Source organism: Chiloscyllium punctatum, chromosome 36, assembly GCF_047496795.1.
Source record: "Chiloscyllium punctatum isolate Juve2018m chromosome 36, sChiPun1.3, whole genome shotgun sequence".
NCBI classification, from domain to species: Eukaryota; Metazoa; Chordata; class Chondrichthyes; order Orectolobiformes; family Hemiscylliidae; genus Chiloscyllium; species Chiloscyllium punctatum.
Window position 1 is genome coordinate 37,591,144 of NC_092774.1, and position 18,488 is coordinate 37,609,631.

The 18,488-nt window shown below is 46.2% G+C and overlaps 1 protein-coding gene across 5 annotated transcripts; it reads left to right on the forward strand.

The window, feature by feature from the left end:
- Positions 1-3,017: 3,017 nt before the first annotated feature.
- Positions 3,018-16,839, forward strand: LOC140460399 (uncharacterized). Of its 5 annotated transcripts, none has more exons than XR_011954065.1 (2): positions 3,018-3,312; positions 15,217-16,839. XR_011954065.1 is itself a non-coding variant. In XM_072554935.1 (2 exons), exon 2 carries the CDS (start codon positions 4,955-4,957, stop codon positions 5,825-5,827), a length of 873 nt encoding a protein of 290 aa, XP_072411036.1. In that variant the 5' UTR covers positions 3,031-3,153; positions 4,547-4,954; the 3' UTR covers positions 5,828-6,282. The 5 variants fall into 5 exon arrangements, 3 of the variants coding, with proteins under 3 accessions (XP_072411036.1, XP_072411033.1, XP_072411034.1); XR_011954064.1 differs by lacking the exon at positions 15,217-16,839 and adding an exon at positions 4,029-4,439; XM_072554935.1 differs by lacking the exon at positions 15,217-16,839 and adding an exon at positions 4,547-6,282 and having other exon boundaries at positions 3,031-3,153.
- The last annotated feature ends 1,649 nt before the right edge of the window (positions 16,840-18,488 follow it).

Here is an 18,488-nt window from a genome sequence, read left to right on the forward strand (position 1 = left end):
CTTTTCCCTATCACCTTTCTTAAATAGTGGTACCATGTTAACCAATCTCCAGTTTTCTGGCACCTCTCCTGTGACTATCACTGATGCAAATATCTCAGCAAGGGGCCCAACAATCACTTCCCGTAGCCTCCCACAGAGTTCTCAGGTACACCTGATCAGGTTCTGGAGATTTATCCACCTTTGTGTTTCAGGACATCCAGCATCACCTCCTCTGCAATATGGACATTTTTAAAGATGTTCTGATCTATGTCCCTACATTCTATATTTTTCATGTCCTTCTCCAGAGTAAACATTGATGCAAAATACTTGTTTAGTATCTCCTCCATCTCCTGTAGTTCCACACATTGGCTGCCTTACTCATCTTTGATGTGCCCTATTCTCTCCCTAGTGACCCTTTTGTCCTTAATGTATTTGTACAAACTCTTTGGATTCTCCTTAACCCTATTTGCCAAAGTTATCTCATGTCTAGTTTTTGCCCTCCTGATTTCCCTTTTAAGTATACTCCTATTACCTTTATACTCTTCTAAGGATTCACTCAATCTACCTGTCTATACCTGACATATGCTTCCTTCTTTTTCTTTACCATACACTCAATTTCTCCAGTCATCCAACATTCCCTACACCTTTCACCCTTCACCCTAACCGGAATATACTGTCTCTGGACTCTCATTATCTCATTTCTGAGGCTTCCCATTTTCCAGCCGTCTCTTTACTTGCAAACATCTGCCCCCAAACAGCTTTTAAAAGTTCTTGCCTATTACTGTCAAAGTGAGACATTCTCCAATTTAGAATTTCAATTTTTAGATCTGGTCTATCCTTTTCCATCACTATTTTAAAATTAATAGAATTATGGTTGCTGGCCCCAAAGTGCACCCCCACTGACACCTCAGTCAGCTGTCCTGCCTTATTTCCCAAGAGTAGGTCTAGTTTTGCACCTTCTCCATCGGTATATCCACATACTAAATCAGAAATCTTTCTTGAACAAGCTCAGCAAATTCCTCTCCATCTAAACCCTTAAACCTATGGCAGTCCTGGTCTATGGTTGGAAAGTTAAATCCCCTACCATAACCATATAAGGGGAAATGAGTTTAAAGCTGGGCACAATCCTCCAGGTGCAGTTTCAGCAATGCTATGTTTGGTTGCAGCAACACTTCCCTCCCATTATGTTCTATTCCTTTAGCGATAAAAGCGAATGCTGTATTCACTTTCTTTATTATCTACTGTACCTGCATGCTAGTTTTCTGTGACTCATTAATGAGGATACCCAGATCTCTCTGCACCAGATCATCCCAAACCTTCTATTAGATAATACATTGCTTTGCTGTTTTTGTTTTGACCAAAATGCATGACCTCACACTTATCCACATTAAACTCCATCTGCCACATTTTGTCCTACTCTCCTAACCTATCTCGATCCATTTGAATGGTTCATGTTTCCTCATTGCAATTTACCATCATGCCTATTTATGTGTCATCCACAAACTTGGCAAATGAGCCTTTTATACGTGTATCCAAGTCACTAATGTAGATTGTAAATAGCTGGGGTCCAAGGACACAACCCTGTGGCACCTGACTAGTTACATCTTGCCATTCAGAAAAAAAGCCATCAATTCGGACTGTCTGTCTTCTGCCCATCAGCCAGTCACCTATCCAAGCTGATAAATCACCCCATATCGCATATGATCTAACCTTGTGAATTAATGCTTTGAGTGGCACTTTAGCAAATTCCTTCTGAAAAGCCAGATCTATTACATCTACAGGATCCCTATTATCGACTTGTTACATTGATGAAGAACTTAGTTAAATCTGATTTGCCCATCATAAAACCATGCTGACTCTGATGGATAGAGTTTTGACTTTTCAAATGTCCTGATATTGCTTCCTTGATAATTGACTCTAACACCTTCCCAACAACAGATGTGAAACTAACTGGTCTGCAATTTCCCACATATTGCCTGCCTCCCTTTCTGAATACAGGCATTACATTAGCATTTTTTCCAATCCACTGGAACCAGAGGATCCTAAGATATAGGAGCAGAAACTAAGTCATTCAATCATGTCTGAAACGTTTCTCAGCTCCATTCTCCCTTTTTCTCCCCATAACCTTTGATCCAAGTTATCAGCTTGGATAGGTGACTGGCTGATGGGCAGAAGACAGACAGTCCGAATTGATGGCTTTTTTTTCTGAATGGCAAGATGTAACTAGTCCGGTGCCACAGGGTTGGGTCCTTGGACCTCAACTATTTACAATCTACATTAGGGACTTGGATACACGTATAAAAGGCTCATTTGCCAAATTTGTGGATGACACATAAATAGGCGTGATGGTAAATTGCAATGAGGAAACATGAACCATTCAAATGGATCGAGATAGGTTAGGAGAGTGGGCCAAAATGTGACAATCAAGAACCTACCTATCTCTCTATTAAATAAACTCAATGAATCTTTCTCATGTCCAGGGAATTTTGAAATATTGTAACTGATGTAGGCCATCAGGCCCAGGGGAGTTGTTTGCCCTCAATCCTAATAGTGTACCTATCGACGTTGATGTGACTTTGACTTGCTCGTTCCAATCCGAATTTTACTGCTGTCCTCCAACGTGAAAACTGAGGAAAAGTATTGATTTAGCAGCTCTGTCATTTCAGTGTTCCCCTTATTAACTCACCTGTTTCATCTTCCAAGGAACCAACATTTACTTTAGCGACTCTGTTCCCTTTGGCACAACAATAGAAGCTTTTGATATTTTATATTAGGCTTCTTTCGTAATTTACCTTACCTATTTCTATTCATTTTTGAAAACCCCTTTGTTTGTGTCTGGAAGTTTCCCGATGTTTCAGCCTTCCAAAGGTCTGGAGTAACATTCCTGAACAGGCTGAACATTAAAAAGAAAACCACATTCACATTTAAATGACACCCACCTTTCAGGGGCTGGGGGCGGGGAAAACCAACCCCCATTGTCCCCTATTGGTTGGAGGCCTCCCCAACCACGCCCCTCAGATGGTGACGATATTGTTTGGACCACGCCCCCTGTGTGTTGGCGCATGTGCAGTGTAGGTCCCGCGGCCGGACAAAGACCGTGTTACTGAGTGTGGGAGAGGAATGGCGCCGGCGGCTGAAGGAACAAGAACAGGAGCCGCTGGAAAAGCTGAGCAGGTCCGGCAGCTCGTGTCGGGAGAAATGTGAGGACGGGTTTCGGGTCCCGGTGATCCTCCTTCAGGACAGGACCAGGTTTCAGAAACATCCGGGGAGGTCGCCAGGCCCGAGCGCCAAGACCTGGCTCCTGCCCCCGGGGAGAGGAGACAGTGAGACAGGGTAGGATTGGGAACCGCGGGAGGAGGGAGACTGGGGAGTTTATAAACTCCTAGGGGGAGGCCTGAGGCCTCCAATAGAAGCCCCACAGGCCCCAGTGTTTACTTCACCGGCGAAGGAGCTCTCGGGTTGCCCGGGCAACCGGCCGCCATCTTTGTGAGGGTCAGGCGCGTGTTGTCTTGGGACGGGGTTGTTGGATTGTTGTATAATATTGATCTCCTCTGTACTTTTAATCTTGAATATTTTAAAAATGTACACTGGCTTCAATTCATGAATTCTAAGTACAGAAGCAAACTATAAACATCTCCTTACATGCATCTCAACATGTGCATAGGAGCCAAGACTGTCTCAAGATTTCCTGAGGTGATGAATCAATAGCTCTTTCTATTTTGATTAATGAAGGTGGTGCCCAGCAGACTCCTGCTCACAGCCTGTTCTGTTAGCCTTTATGGGAGAGATAGGATAGCAAAACATCTCTGACTCTATAATTGCTGAGATTACCTTTACAACCTTTCTTAAACCAGGCTGCAATGTTTGCAGTTCTCTAGTCTTCTGGCACCTCCTCCAAGTCCATGGAAGACTGATAAATTACGGCTTCCACAATTTCTGTTGTCCCTTCCTTCAAGATTGTTGGATGCATTTCATCAGTGCCTTGTCAAACTTTAAGTACCAAATGCTTAGCGAAGACTTCTTTCATGTTAATTTTGTACTCTTGGCAGGTCATGTTGCGGCTGTGCAGAACATTGGTTAGGCCACTGTTGGAATATTGCGTGCAATTCTGGTCTCCTTCCAACGAAAAGATGTTGTGAAACTTGAAATGGTTCAGAAACGATTTACAAGGATGTCACCAGGGTTGGAGGATTTGAGCTATAGGGAGAGGCTGAACAGACTGGAGCTGCTTTCCCTGGAGCGTTGGAGCCTGAGGGGTAACCTTATAGAGGTTGCAAATTTATGAGGGGAATGTATAGCATAAATAGACAAAGTCTTTTCCCTGGGTTCGGGTCTGTTTCCATGCTGTACATCTCTATGACTCTGTTGGTTGCATCTGTAAGATCCTGAATCAGCACCTTGAGGAGAATTAGAGTGGAGTGAGAACAGAGGAGGGAGAGAGTGTGGGATGGTGCCTTCAATTTTGTGGAATAACAAAAGAAAAGTATATTCCGCAGAAAGTAGAATTGCTTGTTCAGAGTTGTTACCCTGCACTGAGTGTAATGACTTTTGTAATCTCTTTTTACAGAGTATTTGAAGATCTGAAGACAGAAATTTCAAAATCGACAGATGAAGGCCTTATGCCCGAAGCATTGACTCTTCTGCTCCTCGGATGCTGCCTGACCTACAGTGTTTTTCCAGCGTCTCACTTTTGAAGTCTTGACTCTCCAGCATCTGCAGTCCTCACTTTCACATCAATGTCTGACAGTGACACTGGGACATCGGGACTGCAACGATTTTTGACTGTGATTCTGTGAGAAGGAGCAAAGCGTTTGCTTCCTGCTCGAGTGCATTTTTAGAATCAGTCGGACTGGATGAGAGACCCTACGTTGCAGCGCAGTGAGTATGGAGCCTGAAGCAGTTATACGGCCTGGAAAGAGGAATTCACGGCAGGGTGGGGCTGTACCCACGTTTGTGTGTGGCTGAATCTTCGACCATGGAGAAACCCGAGGAATCCCGTCCCATGAAGAAACCGTGGAAGTGTGGCGACTGTGGGAAAGGCTTCTGTGCCCCGTCTGCTCTGGAGACTCATCGGCGCAGTCACACCGGGGAGAGGCCCTTCAGCTGCCCCGAGTGCCGGAAGGGCTTTACCCAGGCATCCGCCCTGCAGACCCACCGGCGGGTCCACACGGGGGAGAGGCCTTTCAGCTGCCCCGAGTGTGGGAAGGTCTTCAGCAATTCCTTTGCCCTGCTGAGGCACCAGCGAATCCACAAGGGGGAGAGGCCACTCTCCTGCCCCGAGTGCGGGAAGGCCTTCAGTGATTCCTCTCACCTGCTGACCCATCGGCGGGTCCACACAGGGGGGAGGCCCTTCAGCTGCTCCGAATGCAGGAAGGCCTTTACCCAGGCCTCTGCCCTGCTGATCCATCAGCGGCTCCACACAGGGGAGCGGCCCTTCAGCTGCCCAGAGTGCGGTAAAGGCTTCAGCGATTCCTCCACCCTGCAGACCCACCAGCGGGTCCACACGGGGGAGAGGCCCTTCACCTGCTGTGAATGCGGGAAGTGCTTTACCCAGGCCTCTGCCCGGCTGAGACACCAGCGGTCCCACACCGGGGAGAGGCCCTTCAGGTGCCCCGAGTGTGGGAAGGGCTTTGCCCGGGCCTCCAACCTCCAGACCAACCAGCGGATCCACACGGGGGAGAGGCCCTTTAGTTGTCCCGAGTGCGGGAAGTGCTTTACCCAGGCCATCACACTTCAGAAACACCAGCAGGTCCACATAGGGGAGAGGCCCTTCAGTTGCCCCGGGTGCAGTAAGGTGTTCACCTGCTCCTCCCACCTGCGGAGGCACCAGCACGTTCACGTACCATAGCAGAGGCATTGAAGGAGTGACGGCTGAGTGCCATTATTGACTGGAGTATTAACCCAGTTCTGGGGCCTCCCCGGTTCGAATTCTGCCGTGGCAGATGGTGAAGTTGGAATTCAGTCAGTAATCTGGAGTTCCAAGTCTAACGATGAAGCCAATTTTGGGGGCGGAGTTGTGGGGGTGGGGATGGTGTTGGGGTGAGAAAACCCCATCTGATTCACTCACGCCATTTTTCGGGAAGGAAACTGTCGTTGTGGGAAAGGATTCACTCAGTCATCCCAGCTGCATCCTTTACCCTGTCTGGCCTATGGTTGACTCCACACTGCACCCATGCCCCCCCTCCGTGCCCCCCGCCCCCTTTCTCTCTCCCACTGGGCCCCTCCCATTCCCTTTTTGCTGGGGCAGGGGGAATCTGAAGCTGTAACAAAGTTGGGTCACAATAAAGGGTTACCTGAACTTACCGCCAGGCTCAGACTCTCATTGAAGGCTTTGAGCTTCAAATGGTTTTTGTTTTAAACCTGTCGATTTCTTTCAGCCTCCTGCACTAAGTTTCCAATGTCGTGTATCAGATGGAACAGTGAATGAGTAGCTAGTATCGTTGGAAATTGCAGATATTTCAGGAGTGCAGGTACTGTGTTGTTTTATGGGCATTGTAAAGTTTCCTGGCAGCACCAGGAGGTGGGGGCTGTGTTCATTCGAAATGATGGGCAGTTGTTGGTGTTGGACAGAGGTGGAGAAAGTTAAAATCGACACAACTCCAGGTTAGAGTCCCAACAGATTTATTTGGAAGCGCTAGCTTTTAGAGCGCTGCTCCTTCATCGGGTAGCTGTTGAGCAGGATCATAAGACATAGAATTTATCACAAAACATTACAGTGTCATGCAGTTGATCAGATTTCCTGAACAAGTCCAGTTGTGATTCAGTCTTTCATCTTTTAGAATGGGTTGCAGGTTTCGGTTCATTAACATGGATATCCCAGAACTACTTTTAAATCACATTCTCCAGATGACTTAAGATTTTGTAAAAATAGGTGACATCTCAGCTCAGACAAAGCAAGAAAGGTGTGAGGTTCAAGTCTCTCTGTATCCCAGTCCTGAGTCACACATGTTCTATTTCCAAAGTAGGAATTTATAAAATATTACATAGATTGACTGCCTGCAGATTGTATTTTGCTCAAAAAGCACAATGTATCTGCAAATGCAAATTCACTGCATAGGTTTGTTTGTGTGTGTGTGTGCACGCGTGCGCATGAGAGAGAGAGATGGAGAGTTTGCATGTGCATGCTTGATAAAGTGTGTCGATGCAGTGGAGTATAAGCCTGTGAGAGGGTGTGTGCATGGATTTGAGTGTGGGAGGTGTGTGTGAGAGAGGGTCTGTGTGACTGGGTGTGTATGTGTGGGAGTGAGAGACAGTGTTAAGTGTAGTGTGGTCACCCAAGGTCCCGGTTGAGACCGTCCTCATGGGTTCCAAACTTGGCTATCAGCCTCTGCTTGGCCAGTAGAAACAATGCAGCAGTTACTGGGTGACATGGTGGCTCAGTGGTTAGCAGTGCTGCCTTGCAGCACCAGGGATCCGGGTTCGATTCCCACCTCGGGCAACTGTCTATGTGGAGTTGGCACATTCTCCTCATGGGTTTCCTCCGGGTGCTCCAGTTTCCTCCCACAATCCAAAAGATGTGCAGGTCATGCTAAATCCCACATAGTGTTGGGTGCATTAGTCAGGGGTAAATTTAAGGTCGGTGAACAGGTCTGGGTGGGTTACTCTTTGGAGGGTCAATGTGAACATTTTGGCCCAAAGGGCCTGTTTCCATACTGTAGAGAATCGAATCTAATCTACACACACACATTGGAGAGGGCAGGGTGAGACTTGTCTTTCACTTTGCAGAAGGTGGGAGGTCCTGGATGCTGTGATTCAGTGTAAACACATGCTGGAAGACCTTTGGCTCAGAGAGATGGAGTTGGAAGCCAGGCTGCAGACACGTCACGGGGAAAGTTAACCGGACACTTTATTCCAGGAGATGGTCATTCCCCTCTAGACAGATCCTTCTGATTAGGTCAGTGGACAGGGTCAGAAGGGTGTGAGTGTGAATCACACAGGTAAAGGGGATCGGAGATTGGGAGGCAGGGGGAGGAGCTAACTGGCTGTGTGGTGGGGGGGACACTGGGGGGTAAGGGCAGAATATTGACAGATGATTGTTGTCTTTCTCTGAAGTTAGCAGCAGGAGGCCAGATGGCATCGGTGTCTGTCTGGCACCAGGTTCAGGAACCGACGTGCTCACGACAGGAGAAGTGGGAAAGGGAGGCTGCAGTGGGTGTGGTCCACAAATCTCAGGAGGGCAGAGCCTTTGCTGAGGGCGCATGAGAAGTCAGAAGCTAAAAAGATAAAGCAGAACATCAAAGCTCTGGGTGGCATGGTGGCTCAGTGGTCAGTACTGCTGCCTCACAGTGCTGGGTTTGATTCCAGCCTCAGGCGACTTTGGCACATTGTCCCCCTTGTGTCTGCGTGGGTTCCTCCCACAGTCCAAAGATCTGCAGTTTAGGGTGGATCAGCTGTGCTGAAGTGTCCAAGGATATGCATTTTCAGGTGCGTAAGCCATGGGGAACTGCAGGGCTGTATGGTAAGTGGGTTGGTCTGGTGGGATGCAATTTGGAAAGTCAGTGTGAGGTAAATGGGCTGAATGGCCTGCAGGGATTATGTGATTCTACTGCTTTAGCCATTTGTATATTGAGAAATGATTACTGTGGTCCTGGGGAAGGTGGGATTTGTCGTGTCACTGCCCTTTGTCCATTCTCTTTCTGTCCCCTGTCCATTTTCTCTCTCTTGACACCCACCCTCAGCTCCTCCCCCTCCCCCCCCAACCATTCTCTTTCCCCACCACCTGTTATTTCTCGTGCCTCCATCCCTCTTTGATTGTTGTATCAAGTCCTTCTAAGAAGAGAGAGACAGATGGTGATGACTCTACCTGGGAGATGGGGGTGCACGAGAAATGGCTGATCTTTAACATTGACAATAGCTACTCAGAGACAACATTAAAGCATGTTCAATTCTATTTTTAAAAAAGCTGCAGGCATCTTTCTGAAACTTGCGTTGAAATATGTGCAATTTGGCCACAGTTGAGGACAGGCTGTAAGGGGTGAGTTGCCTATTCTAATATTGTCAAATTGGTTCCATGTAGAAATAGAGTCATGGAGCATGGAATGGAACAGTTTGGTCTGTGCCGACCAGATATCCTAAATTATTCTATTCCTATTTGCCAACATTTGGCCCAAACCCCTTTAAACCTTCCTATTCGTACACCCATCCAGATGCCTTTTAAAAGTTGTAATTGTACCAGCCTCCACTCCGGCAGCTCATTCAATACATTTACCATCCTCTGCGTGAAACAAGTTACCCCTTAGGTCCGTTTTAAACCTTTCCCCACTCACCCTAAACTAATGTCCTCTCGTTCTGGCATTTCTTGAGGCAAATTAAAAGTCACACGTTTTTTCTAATCCTTTTGTCCCTCATCTTTCCCCACTCAACCTAAACCTATGCCCTCCAGTTTGTGGCTCCCCTTAACGAGGGAAAAGAAATACACAAGTTGAGCAGCCAGTCAAAATGCAAAAGGAATACAATGTCGAGCCGTGGGGGGAGGGGGGAAGGAGATTGTAATTCAACTTTTTTTTTCCTCCGATTGGCATTTGGAGACTTCAAATCTGATCGTAACGTAAGCATTTCTGAAGTGCATAATGCGCATGCCCCTCGGTGTCATCAAGCACTGCGCATGTCCGCTGGTGTCAGCGGAAGACTGCATGCTCCTGGTTGTACGCACAAACGACTCATGACCTACTTTTGATGGACCAATAGGGAACTCGGGAGGACCGGAAGGAATCTTGTCCTCCTGCCAATCAGAGCACCGCTATTGTCTGAATGCGGGAGTTGGACAATGAGCTTCTGAAGTAGCACTTGCTGCTGTTCCTGTCTCTCTGAATAAAGACTGAGCTTTACCCCAAACTACAACTTTCTTCCTCTGTCCAACAACTGTGAGTACAGCACTCTCTTTTCTCGCCATCTGTTCCACTTTTTTTTCCATTCTGGCGTTCAATTGTTGACTTCCAACAACTGAAAGGAAAGGGAGTGAATTCAGGGTGGGGTCAGAGTGTAGAAATATTGGTCGACAGTGTGGTGCTGGAAAAGCATAGCAGGTCAGGCAGCATCCGAGGAGCAGGAAAATCGACGTTTCGGGCAAAAATCCTTCATCAGGAATTTTCCTGCTCCTCGGATGCTGCCTGACCTGCGTGCTTTTCCAGCACCACACTCTCGACTTTAATCTCCGGCATCTGCAGTACTCGTCTAGAAATGTTGGTCCAAATCTGTGTCTCAATTGGCAATCACATGACAAATGCATGACCACAATGTGATAATATAGCCTTTGCTGTGGGAAAACAAAAGCAGAAAGGAGGTGCATTGTTTTAATGGTGATATGGAGAAAGTGAGGAGTGCAGATGCTGGAGATCAGAGTTGACAAGCGTGGCCCTGGAAAAGAACAGCGGGTCAGACAGCATCCAAGGACCAGGAGAGTCGACGTTTTGGACACAAGCCGTTTATCAGGAATGTTATGTGGATGTACAAAGAGGTTTCAGTGTCTTTCTGCACCAGTCGATACCCGTTATCAGACAGGTGCACTAAGCAGTCAGCAGGGCAAGTGGTGTTTTAGCAAGGGGAATTGAGTTCAGAAGTGGGGTGGGGCCTTCCTGTGGTTAGGGGGTCATTGAATATATTCAAAGCTGAGCTCATCTGGTTTTTGAACAACAATGAAGTGGATGGTTATGAGGAAACAGAAAAAATGGTTTTAAGAACAGTTACAGAATCGTACAGCACAGAAACAGATACTTGATTTCATGCTGACTATATTCATAAACTAAACTAGTCCTACCTTGTTTGGCCTATATATCTCTGAACCTTTCCTATTCATAAGAGCAGAAATTAAGCCATTCAGCCCACTGGGTCTGCCCATACCATTCAATCACGGCTGAGAAGTGTCTCAGCCCCATTCTCCTGTTTTCTCCCTGTAACCCGTGATACTCAAGAACTGTTTCTGTCTCAGTGTTAAATATCCTCAGTTACCTGGCGTCCACAGCCTTCTGTGACAATGAATTCCATCAGTTCACCACTCTCTGGCTAAAGAAATTTCTCCTAATCTCCGTTCTGAAAGGTCTTCCCTTTACTCTAAGGCTGTGCCCTCGGCTGCTAGTCTCTCCTTCCAATGGAAACATCTTCCCAACATCAACTCTGTCCAGGCCATTGAGTATTCTGTTTGTTTCAATTAGATTCCCCTGAGTGTGGCCCTGTTAATCAGCATGAACCAGACCCTTTGGGATGAGGTACAGGAGGGATTAGGTTCAACAAAGTGAGAATGGAGGGAGTGTGTGGGATGGAGATTTTGAACTTCCAGGGAATAAGAATTAGAGAGTTTGCGATAAATTAGAATTGATTGATTGGATGGGGCAATGGGCCAGGGAGTGGCAGATGGAGATTAATTTAGGGAAATGTGATGTTTGCATTTCGGTAAGGCAATCCAGGCAGGACAGTTAAGGGAGTGTTTCAGAACAAAGAGACATTGGAGTGCAGGTTCATTGTTCCTTGAAAGTGCAGTCTCAGGTAGCCAGAATAGTGAAGAAGGCATTTTGTACGCTTTCCTTTATTAGTCAGAGCATTGAGTATCGGAGTTGGGAGGTCATGTTGTGGCTGTACAGGACATTGGTTAGGCTACTTTTAAAATACTGCATTCAATTCTGGTCTTCCTGCTACAGAAAAGATGGTGTGAAACTTTGAAAGGGGTCAGAAAAGACTTGAAAGGCTGTTGCCAGAGTTGGATGGTTTGATCTACAGAGAGAGGCTGAATCGGTCAGGGATATTTTCCTGGAGCATCGGACACTCAGGGGTGACCTTATAAATATTTATAAGGGGCATGGATAGGGTGAATGCAAAACTAGAGAGCATATGTTTGAGGTGAGAGGGGAATGATTTAAAAGGGACATGAAGGGCAACTTGTTTCACGCAGAAGGTGGTGCATGTATTGAATGAATTGTCATAGGAAGGGGTGGAGCCTGATACAATTACAGCATTTAAAAGGCATCTGGATGGGTACAAGAATAGGAAGCGTTTAGAGGGATATGGGCCAAATGCTGGTAAATGGGACTAGATTAAGTTAGGATATCTGGGCGGCACATATGAGTTGGACTGAAGGGTCTGTTTCTGTGCTGTATGACTCTCTGGGTCTTTGGTGAAACCAGAAGTGTCATTGTGCAGACTGGACTTTCAGAGCAGCCTTCAAAGATGTTTTGTCCTTACTGGGAGCAGAAGATGTTACAATGAAATCTTTCATTTATGAGACAGCACCTGAGTGAGTGAGTACATCTGAGATTTTGGTGGAAAATGGGATTTCATTGCACTGTGGGGATGAAACCCTACCCTATCCAGTCATTTCTGCTGGTGGGTGAGACCACTCCTCAAGATTAGTTGGAGTAGATTTAGGATAGAGATGAGGAAGAACTGCTTTTCCCAGAGAATAGTGAATCTATGTAATTCTCTGCCCAGGGACGCAGTAGAGGCAGCTTAATTAAGTATATTCAAGACACAGTTAGATGGGTTTTTGCATGGTAAAGGTATTAAGGGTAGTTAGGACAATGCAGGGAGGAGAAGCTGAGACAATGGAGAGATCATTCATTAAATGAATGGCAAAGCAGACTCGACGGGCCAAATGACCTACTCCTGCTTCTATTACTATGAAACTCTAACCCTGCATTTCCCATGGCTAACCCACCTAACCTGCACATCTCTGGACACTATGGGCAATTTAGCATGGCCAATCCGAATCAAGGCCAGTGAGCAATACAGTGATGTGAAAAATGAACATCCGAGAACGACAGAAAGACATGGAGAGTAAATGTACCAGCAATCAAAACTGGATTCGAAAGATCATAAAAATTGAAACTAAAAATGGTATGTCTGAATGTGTGCTGCATTGCAGCAAAAGCGAATGAATTGACTGCACACATTAAAGGGAATAATTAAAATATGGGACTCCTTACAGAGATATGGCTCCAGAATGACAAGAATTGGATCCTCAATATTGAGGAGGTGATCAAATGGAAAGTAAGATCAAGGTAGAGGGTTAGCACAGGTAATCAAAGCACCGATCACAGGGGAATCTGGTGTCAGCTCCAATTTCAGGTCCTGATTTCTCACCCCTTCTGGATTTCTGCTGATGCTTTGACCCCTTTTTTTTACACCTTCTGGAACAAGAAGTCAACCCAGACCCACAATCTCCCAGCCTGTTAATCATCCAGACATGAAGTGTAGTCATAGCAGGGAATAAAACAAGAAATGTGAACCAAAATTAGAAATAATTAGGTGCTTGTGTTTAATATTGTTCAATAGGAAGTAAACCAGAAATAATACTCTCCCAGGATTCCTTCAGTGCCTTATTTGAGGAATTCTCTCACCCTTCCATCGAGCTATTAGTACCCACTATGATTTACAACAATATTTATACCAACAGAAAAAAACGTATCTGTTCTCAAATTGACATAGAGATATACAGCATGGAAACTGACTTTTTCTCTCTCTCATGCACACATGCACAAGTCCATGGGGGTGAATTTGTGTTTGCAGAAGGATATTTGCATATGCATTCTATTTTCCTCAAAAAATGCACAATCTGCAGGCAGTTAATATATGTAATATTTTGTAAATTCCACATTGGAAATAGAACCAGTCTGACTCTAGACTGGGATACAGACAGATTCTGACCTCACACCTTTAATGCATTGTTTGAGCTGAGGTGTCTCCTTTTGTTATAAAGCCTTAAAGTTATCCTGAGAAGGTGCCTTACAGGAAGTTCTGGGATTTACATATTAATGATATCTGCAATCCATTGTAAAAGATGAAAGACTTAACGATCTGGGTTTGTTCAATATATCATTTCAATGCCAGGACACTGTAATGCTTTTCCAGAAATTGTGTCTTATGATCTTACACTCCACAACCACCTGATGAAGGAGCAGTGCTCCAAATGCTAGTGCTTCCAAATAAACCCGTTGGATGATAACCTGGTGTTGTGTGATTTTTAACTTTGTCCAGGTAAGGTGTGATTGGCCAGGCCAAATTACCCATAGTGCCCAGGGATGTGCAAGTTCAGGTGGATTGGCAGTGCTAAATTACCCACAGTGCCCAGGGATGTGCAGGTTCGATGTATTCGTCAAGGAGTAAATGTAGAGCAATAGGAGTATGGGTGTGGTGAGGTTGCCATTCGGAGGTTGGTGTGAACTTGTTAGAACAGTGAGGGTTCTCTGAAGAGAAGGGATTTTTGTTAACTGTTCAGGAAGGGGGAGAGGGGGGAAGCAGTGGGTGGAGTGCAGGGGGAGGAAATTTGTTCACTTGTAGCAACTGGAGTGAACCCAAGTAGGGAGCAGACTCTGCAAACTCAGATATGTGTCTTAATTACCCAGGTAAGAAGGGTTGGAAGGATAGGGTGTTGCTGTTTTCCCTAGTGCGTCAGAATGTGAGGGGTAATCTGATAGACTTATTTAAAATCATGAGGGGCATGGATTGGGTAAATAGACGAGGTCTTTTTCTTGGGATGGGGAGTCCAGAACTAGAGGGTAATAGATTTAAGGTGGGGGAAGGGGGAGGGAGACTGCAAAGAGACCTAAGGGGCAACATTTTCATGCAGAGGATGGTGCATGTATGGAATGAGCTGCCAAAGGAAGTGGTGAAGGCTGGTACAATGACAACATTTAAAAGTCATCAGCATGAGTGTATGAAAAGGAAGGGTTCAAAGGGATATGGGCAAAACGCTGGCAAATGGGACGAGATTAATTTTGGATATCTGGTTGGGCACAGAAGAATTTGACTGAAGTGTCTGTTTCTGTGCTGTACATCTCGATGACTCTGGCTTTCCATGAATGTTTGTCATGTCTGTTTGTTCAGTCTCTCTGGTGGTGGTGTCAATGCCTTGATGGCTCATTTTGCTTTCCCCCCCACTTCCTGGGAATGTGAACCACTTTGTCTGATGGTTCTTCAAGAACCTGCATTGCAGGTTCACCCTGAATTGACATTTTTTGGCTTCCCAAAATCAGACCTGCTCACCCTCAGCAATATCCCAGTGTTGTGAAAGATATTAAATTTCAGGTGGAGTTATCCAAAACTGAGATGTCAGTCTTGACATTTTTGCTTTTCTGCCCCTATAAGATCCTGAATCAACACCTTCAGGAGAATGAGTTAGAGCGGAGGGCGGGAGAGAGTGAGTGTGGGATAGTGCTTTCAATTTTGTGGAATAACGACACAAACAAATTGCTTGTTCTGAATTTTTATTCTGGACTGACAGTAATGAATTTTGTAATCTCTTGACAGAGTATTTGAAGATCTGAAGACGGAAGTTTCAAAATCAACAGATGAAGGACTTATGCCCAAAATGTCGACTCTCCTGCTCCTCAGGTGCTGCCTGACCTGCTGTGCTTTTCCAGCATCGCACTTTTCGATACTGACTCTGCAGCGTCTGCAGTTCTCACTTTGACGTCAATGTCTGACAGTCACTCAATCCATCGGGACCACAACAATTTTTGAATGATTGTGAGAAGGAGCAAAGTGTTTTGGTTCCTGTTTCAGTCCGTTTTCAGCATCAGTGGGACTGGATGAGAGACCCTACTGTTGGAGTGCACTGAGTGTGGAGCCTGAAACAGTTATAAGGCCTGGGAAGAGGAATTCACGGAGGGGAGGAGCTCTACACGTGTTGTGTGCGGCTGAAGCTTCGGCCATGGAGAAACCTGAGGAATCCTGCCCCATGGAGAAACCGTGGAAGTGTGGTGACTGTGGGAAAGACTTCCGTTTCCCATCTGCTCTGGAGATTCATCGTCGCAGTCACACCGGGGAGAGGCCATTCCCCTGCACAGTGTGTGGGAAGGCCTTCAGCAATTCCTCCGACCTGTTGAGGAACCGGCGGGTCCACACCAGGGAGAGGCCCTTCAGCTGCCCCGAGTGTTGGAAGGCCTTCAGCAATTGCTCTGACTTGTTGAGGCACTGGTGGGTCCACACGGGGGAGCGGCCCTTCAGGTGCTCCGCATGCGGGAAGGGCTTCAGCCAGGCCTCCACCCTGTTGGCCCACCGGCAGGTCCACACTGGGGAGAGGCTGTTCCTCTGCACAGAGTGCGGGAAGGGCTTCAGCAATTCCTTCGCCCTGCTGACCCACCAGCGGGTCCACACGGGGGAGAGGCCATTCAGCTGCCCTGAGTGCGAGAAGGGCTTTACCCAGGTCTCTGACCTGCTGAGACACCAGCGGGTCCACACAGGGGAGAGACCATTCACCTGCTATCAGTGCGGGAAGAGTTTTAACCGCTCCTCCCACCTGCAGAGACACCAGAGAGTTCACATGCCATCGCAGGGGGTTTAAAGCAGCGACGGCTGAGTGCCTTTATCGACTGGACTATCAACCCAGTTCCAGGTGCTGCCAAGGCAGATGGTGGAATTGGAATTCGGTTAGAAATCTGGAGTTCAGAATCTAACAACAAAACAATTGTCAAGGAGGGGAGCGGGAATCCCCATCTGATTCACTCACAACCTTTTTGGGGAAGGAAACTGCTGTTGTGGGAACGGATTCACTCACTCGTCCCAGTGCATCCTTTACCCGGGCTGGCCTACACGTGACTCCAGACCCACAGCAGTCTGGTTGACTATTCTCCACTCCTTCTTCCCTACCCCCCCCCCCCATCCCAACTCCAGCCGATGAGGGGGGAGAAACCTACTTGGAGACAAGGTATGTGTTCAAATTGGTGCATGAGGCAATACTACTTCTAGTTTATGGCTATACAAAGGATCCAATTCCAAAAGGACAACTCTGTGCTGACAAATAGTAAAGAACGTGTGTGTGCTTTGACTTTGAGCTGTTTTATAAAAAAAAGATACTTTTTCTACACCTTTTTGCTGGGGGGATCTGAAGCTGTAACAAAGTTGGGTTGCAATAAACATTACCTGAACTTACTGCCGGGCTCAGACTCTCATTGAAAGCTTTGAGCTCCAACAGGTTTTTGTTTAAAAGCTGCTCATTTCTTTCAGCCTCCTGCCCCAAGTTTCCAATGTCATGTATCAGATGGAGCAGTGAATGAGTAGCTAGTATCATTAGAAATTGTAATTTTTTTAGGAATGCAGGCACTGCGTTGTTTTATCAGCATTGTAAAGTTTCGTGGCAGAAGTGTGGGCTGTGTTCACCAGAAACGTTGTGGAGGTGTCAGTGTTTGGACTGGTGTGCACAAAGTTAAAATCTCACAACACCAGGTTATAGTCCAACAGGTTTATTTGGAAGCACTAGCTTTCAGAGCGCTGCTCCTTCATCAGGTAGCTGTGGAGCAGGATCAGAAGACACAGATTTTATAGCAAAAGATCACAGTGTCATGCAACTGATAGGATATATTGAACAAACCTTGATTGCTGTTAAGTCTTCCATCTTTTAGAATGGTTTGCAGGTTTATGTTCATTAATATGTAAATCCCAGAACTACTTTTAATTCATGTTCTCAAGGTGACTTAAGGTTTTATAAAAATAGTGACATCTCAGCTCAGACAATGCATGAAAGGTGAGAGGTTCGGTCTGTCTGTATACCAATCTTGAATCAGACTGGTTCTATTTCCAAAGTATGAGTTGATAAAATATTACATGGATTGATTGCCTCCATTAACTGCCTGCCGATTTTTCCACAAAAAGCACACACTGAATCTATCTGCAAATATAATACTGCAAATGCAAATTCATCCCATGGACTTGTATGTATGTGCATGCATGAGAGAGTAGTGTGAGTGAGTGTGTGTGTTTTTGCATGTGTGATGGAGTATGAGGGTATCTGCAGTGGTGGATTTGTGTGTGTCTGAGAGAGACCATGTGTATGAGAGAGGGTCTGCGTGAGTGTGAGAGAGTGTAGGGTGTAGTGGGGTCACCCAAGGTTCTCCTCGTGGGTTCTGAACTTGATCATCAACCTCTGCTCAGCCACTGGAAACAGTTAAGCAGTGACACAACACACATCGGAGAGGACAGAGTGGCACTTGTCTTACAGAAGGTGGGAGGCTCTGGATGCTATCATCCAGGGTCAACACACGCTGGAGGACCTTCGGTTCAGATTCAGCTAGAGGCCAGGCTGCAGACACGGTGGTGGGTGGGGGGAATCTTAACCGGACACTTTATGCTGGGAGACGGTCATTCCCCTCAGGACAGCCTTCTGATTTGCTCAGGGATTGTCTCCGTTCTCTACAGTTCCCAGCTAGAGGCCAGATGACATTGGTGTCTGCCTGGTGCCAGGATTCAGGAACCGATAAGAAGAGGGAGAGAGAACGGATGGTGATGACTCTACCTGGGAAATGGCTTATTTTTAAAATTAAGAATAGCTAAAATGATATATTCAGAAACATTATTAAAGCATGTTCAATTTTATAAGAAAGCTGCAGACATCTTTTGAAACTTGCATTGAAATATGTGCAGTTAGGCCACAGCTGAGGACAGGCTGTAATGGGTGAATGGCCTATTCCTAGTCTTGTGAAATTGGCTCAGACTATGTCAAAAAAGAATCATAGAATTGTAGAGCACAGAAACAAAGCCTTCGGTCCCAACTGACCAGATATCCTAAATTAACCTAGTCTCAT

What these genes read in the sequence shown, in the direction of transcription:
- LOC140460399 (XM_072554935.1), top strand. Translation starts at nt 4,955, where the DNA reads ATGGAGAAACCCGAGGAATCCCGTCCCATGAAGAAACCGTGGAAGTGT.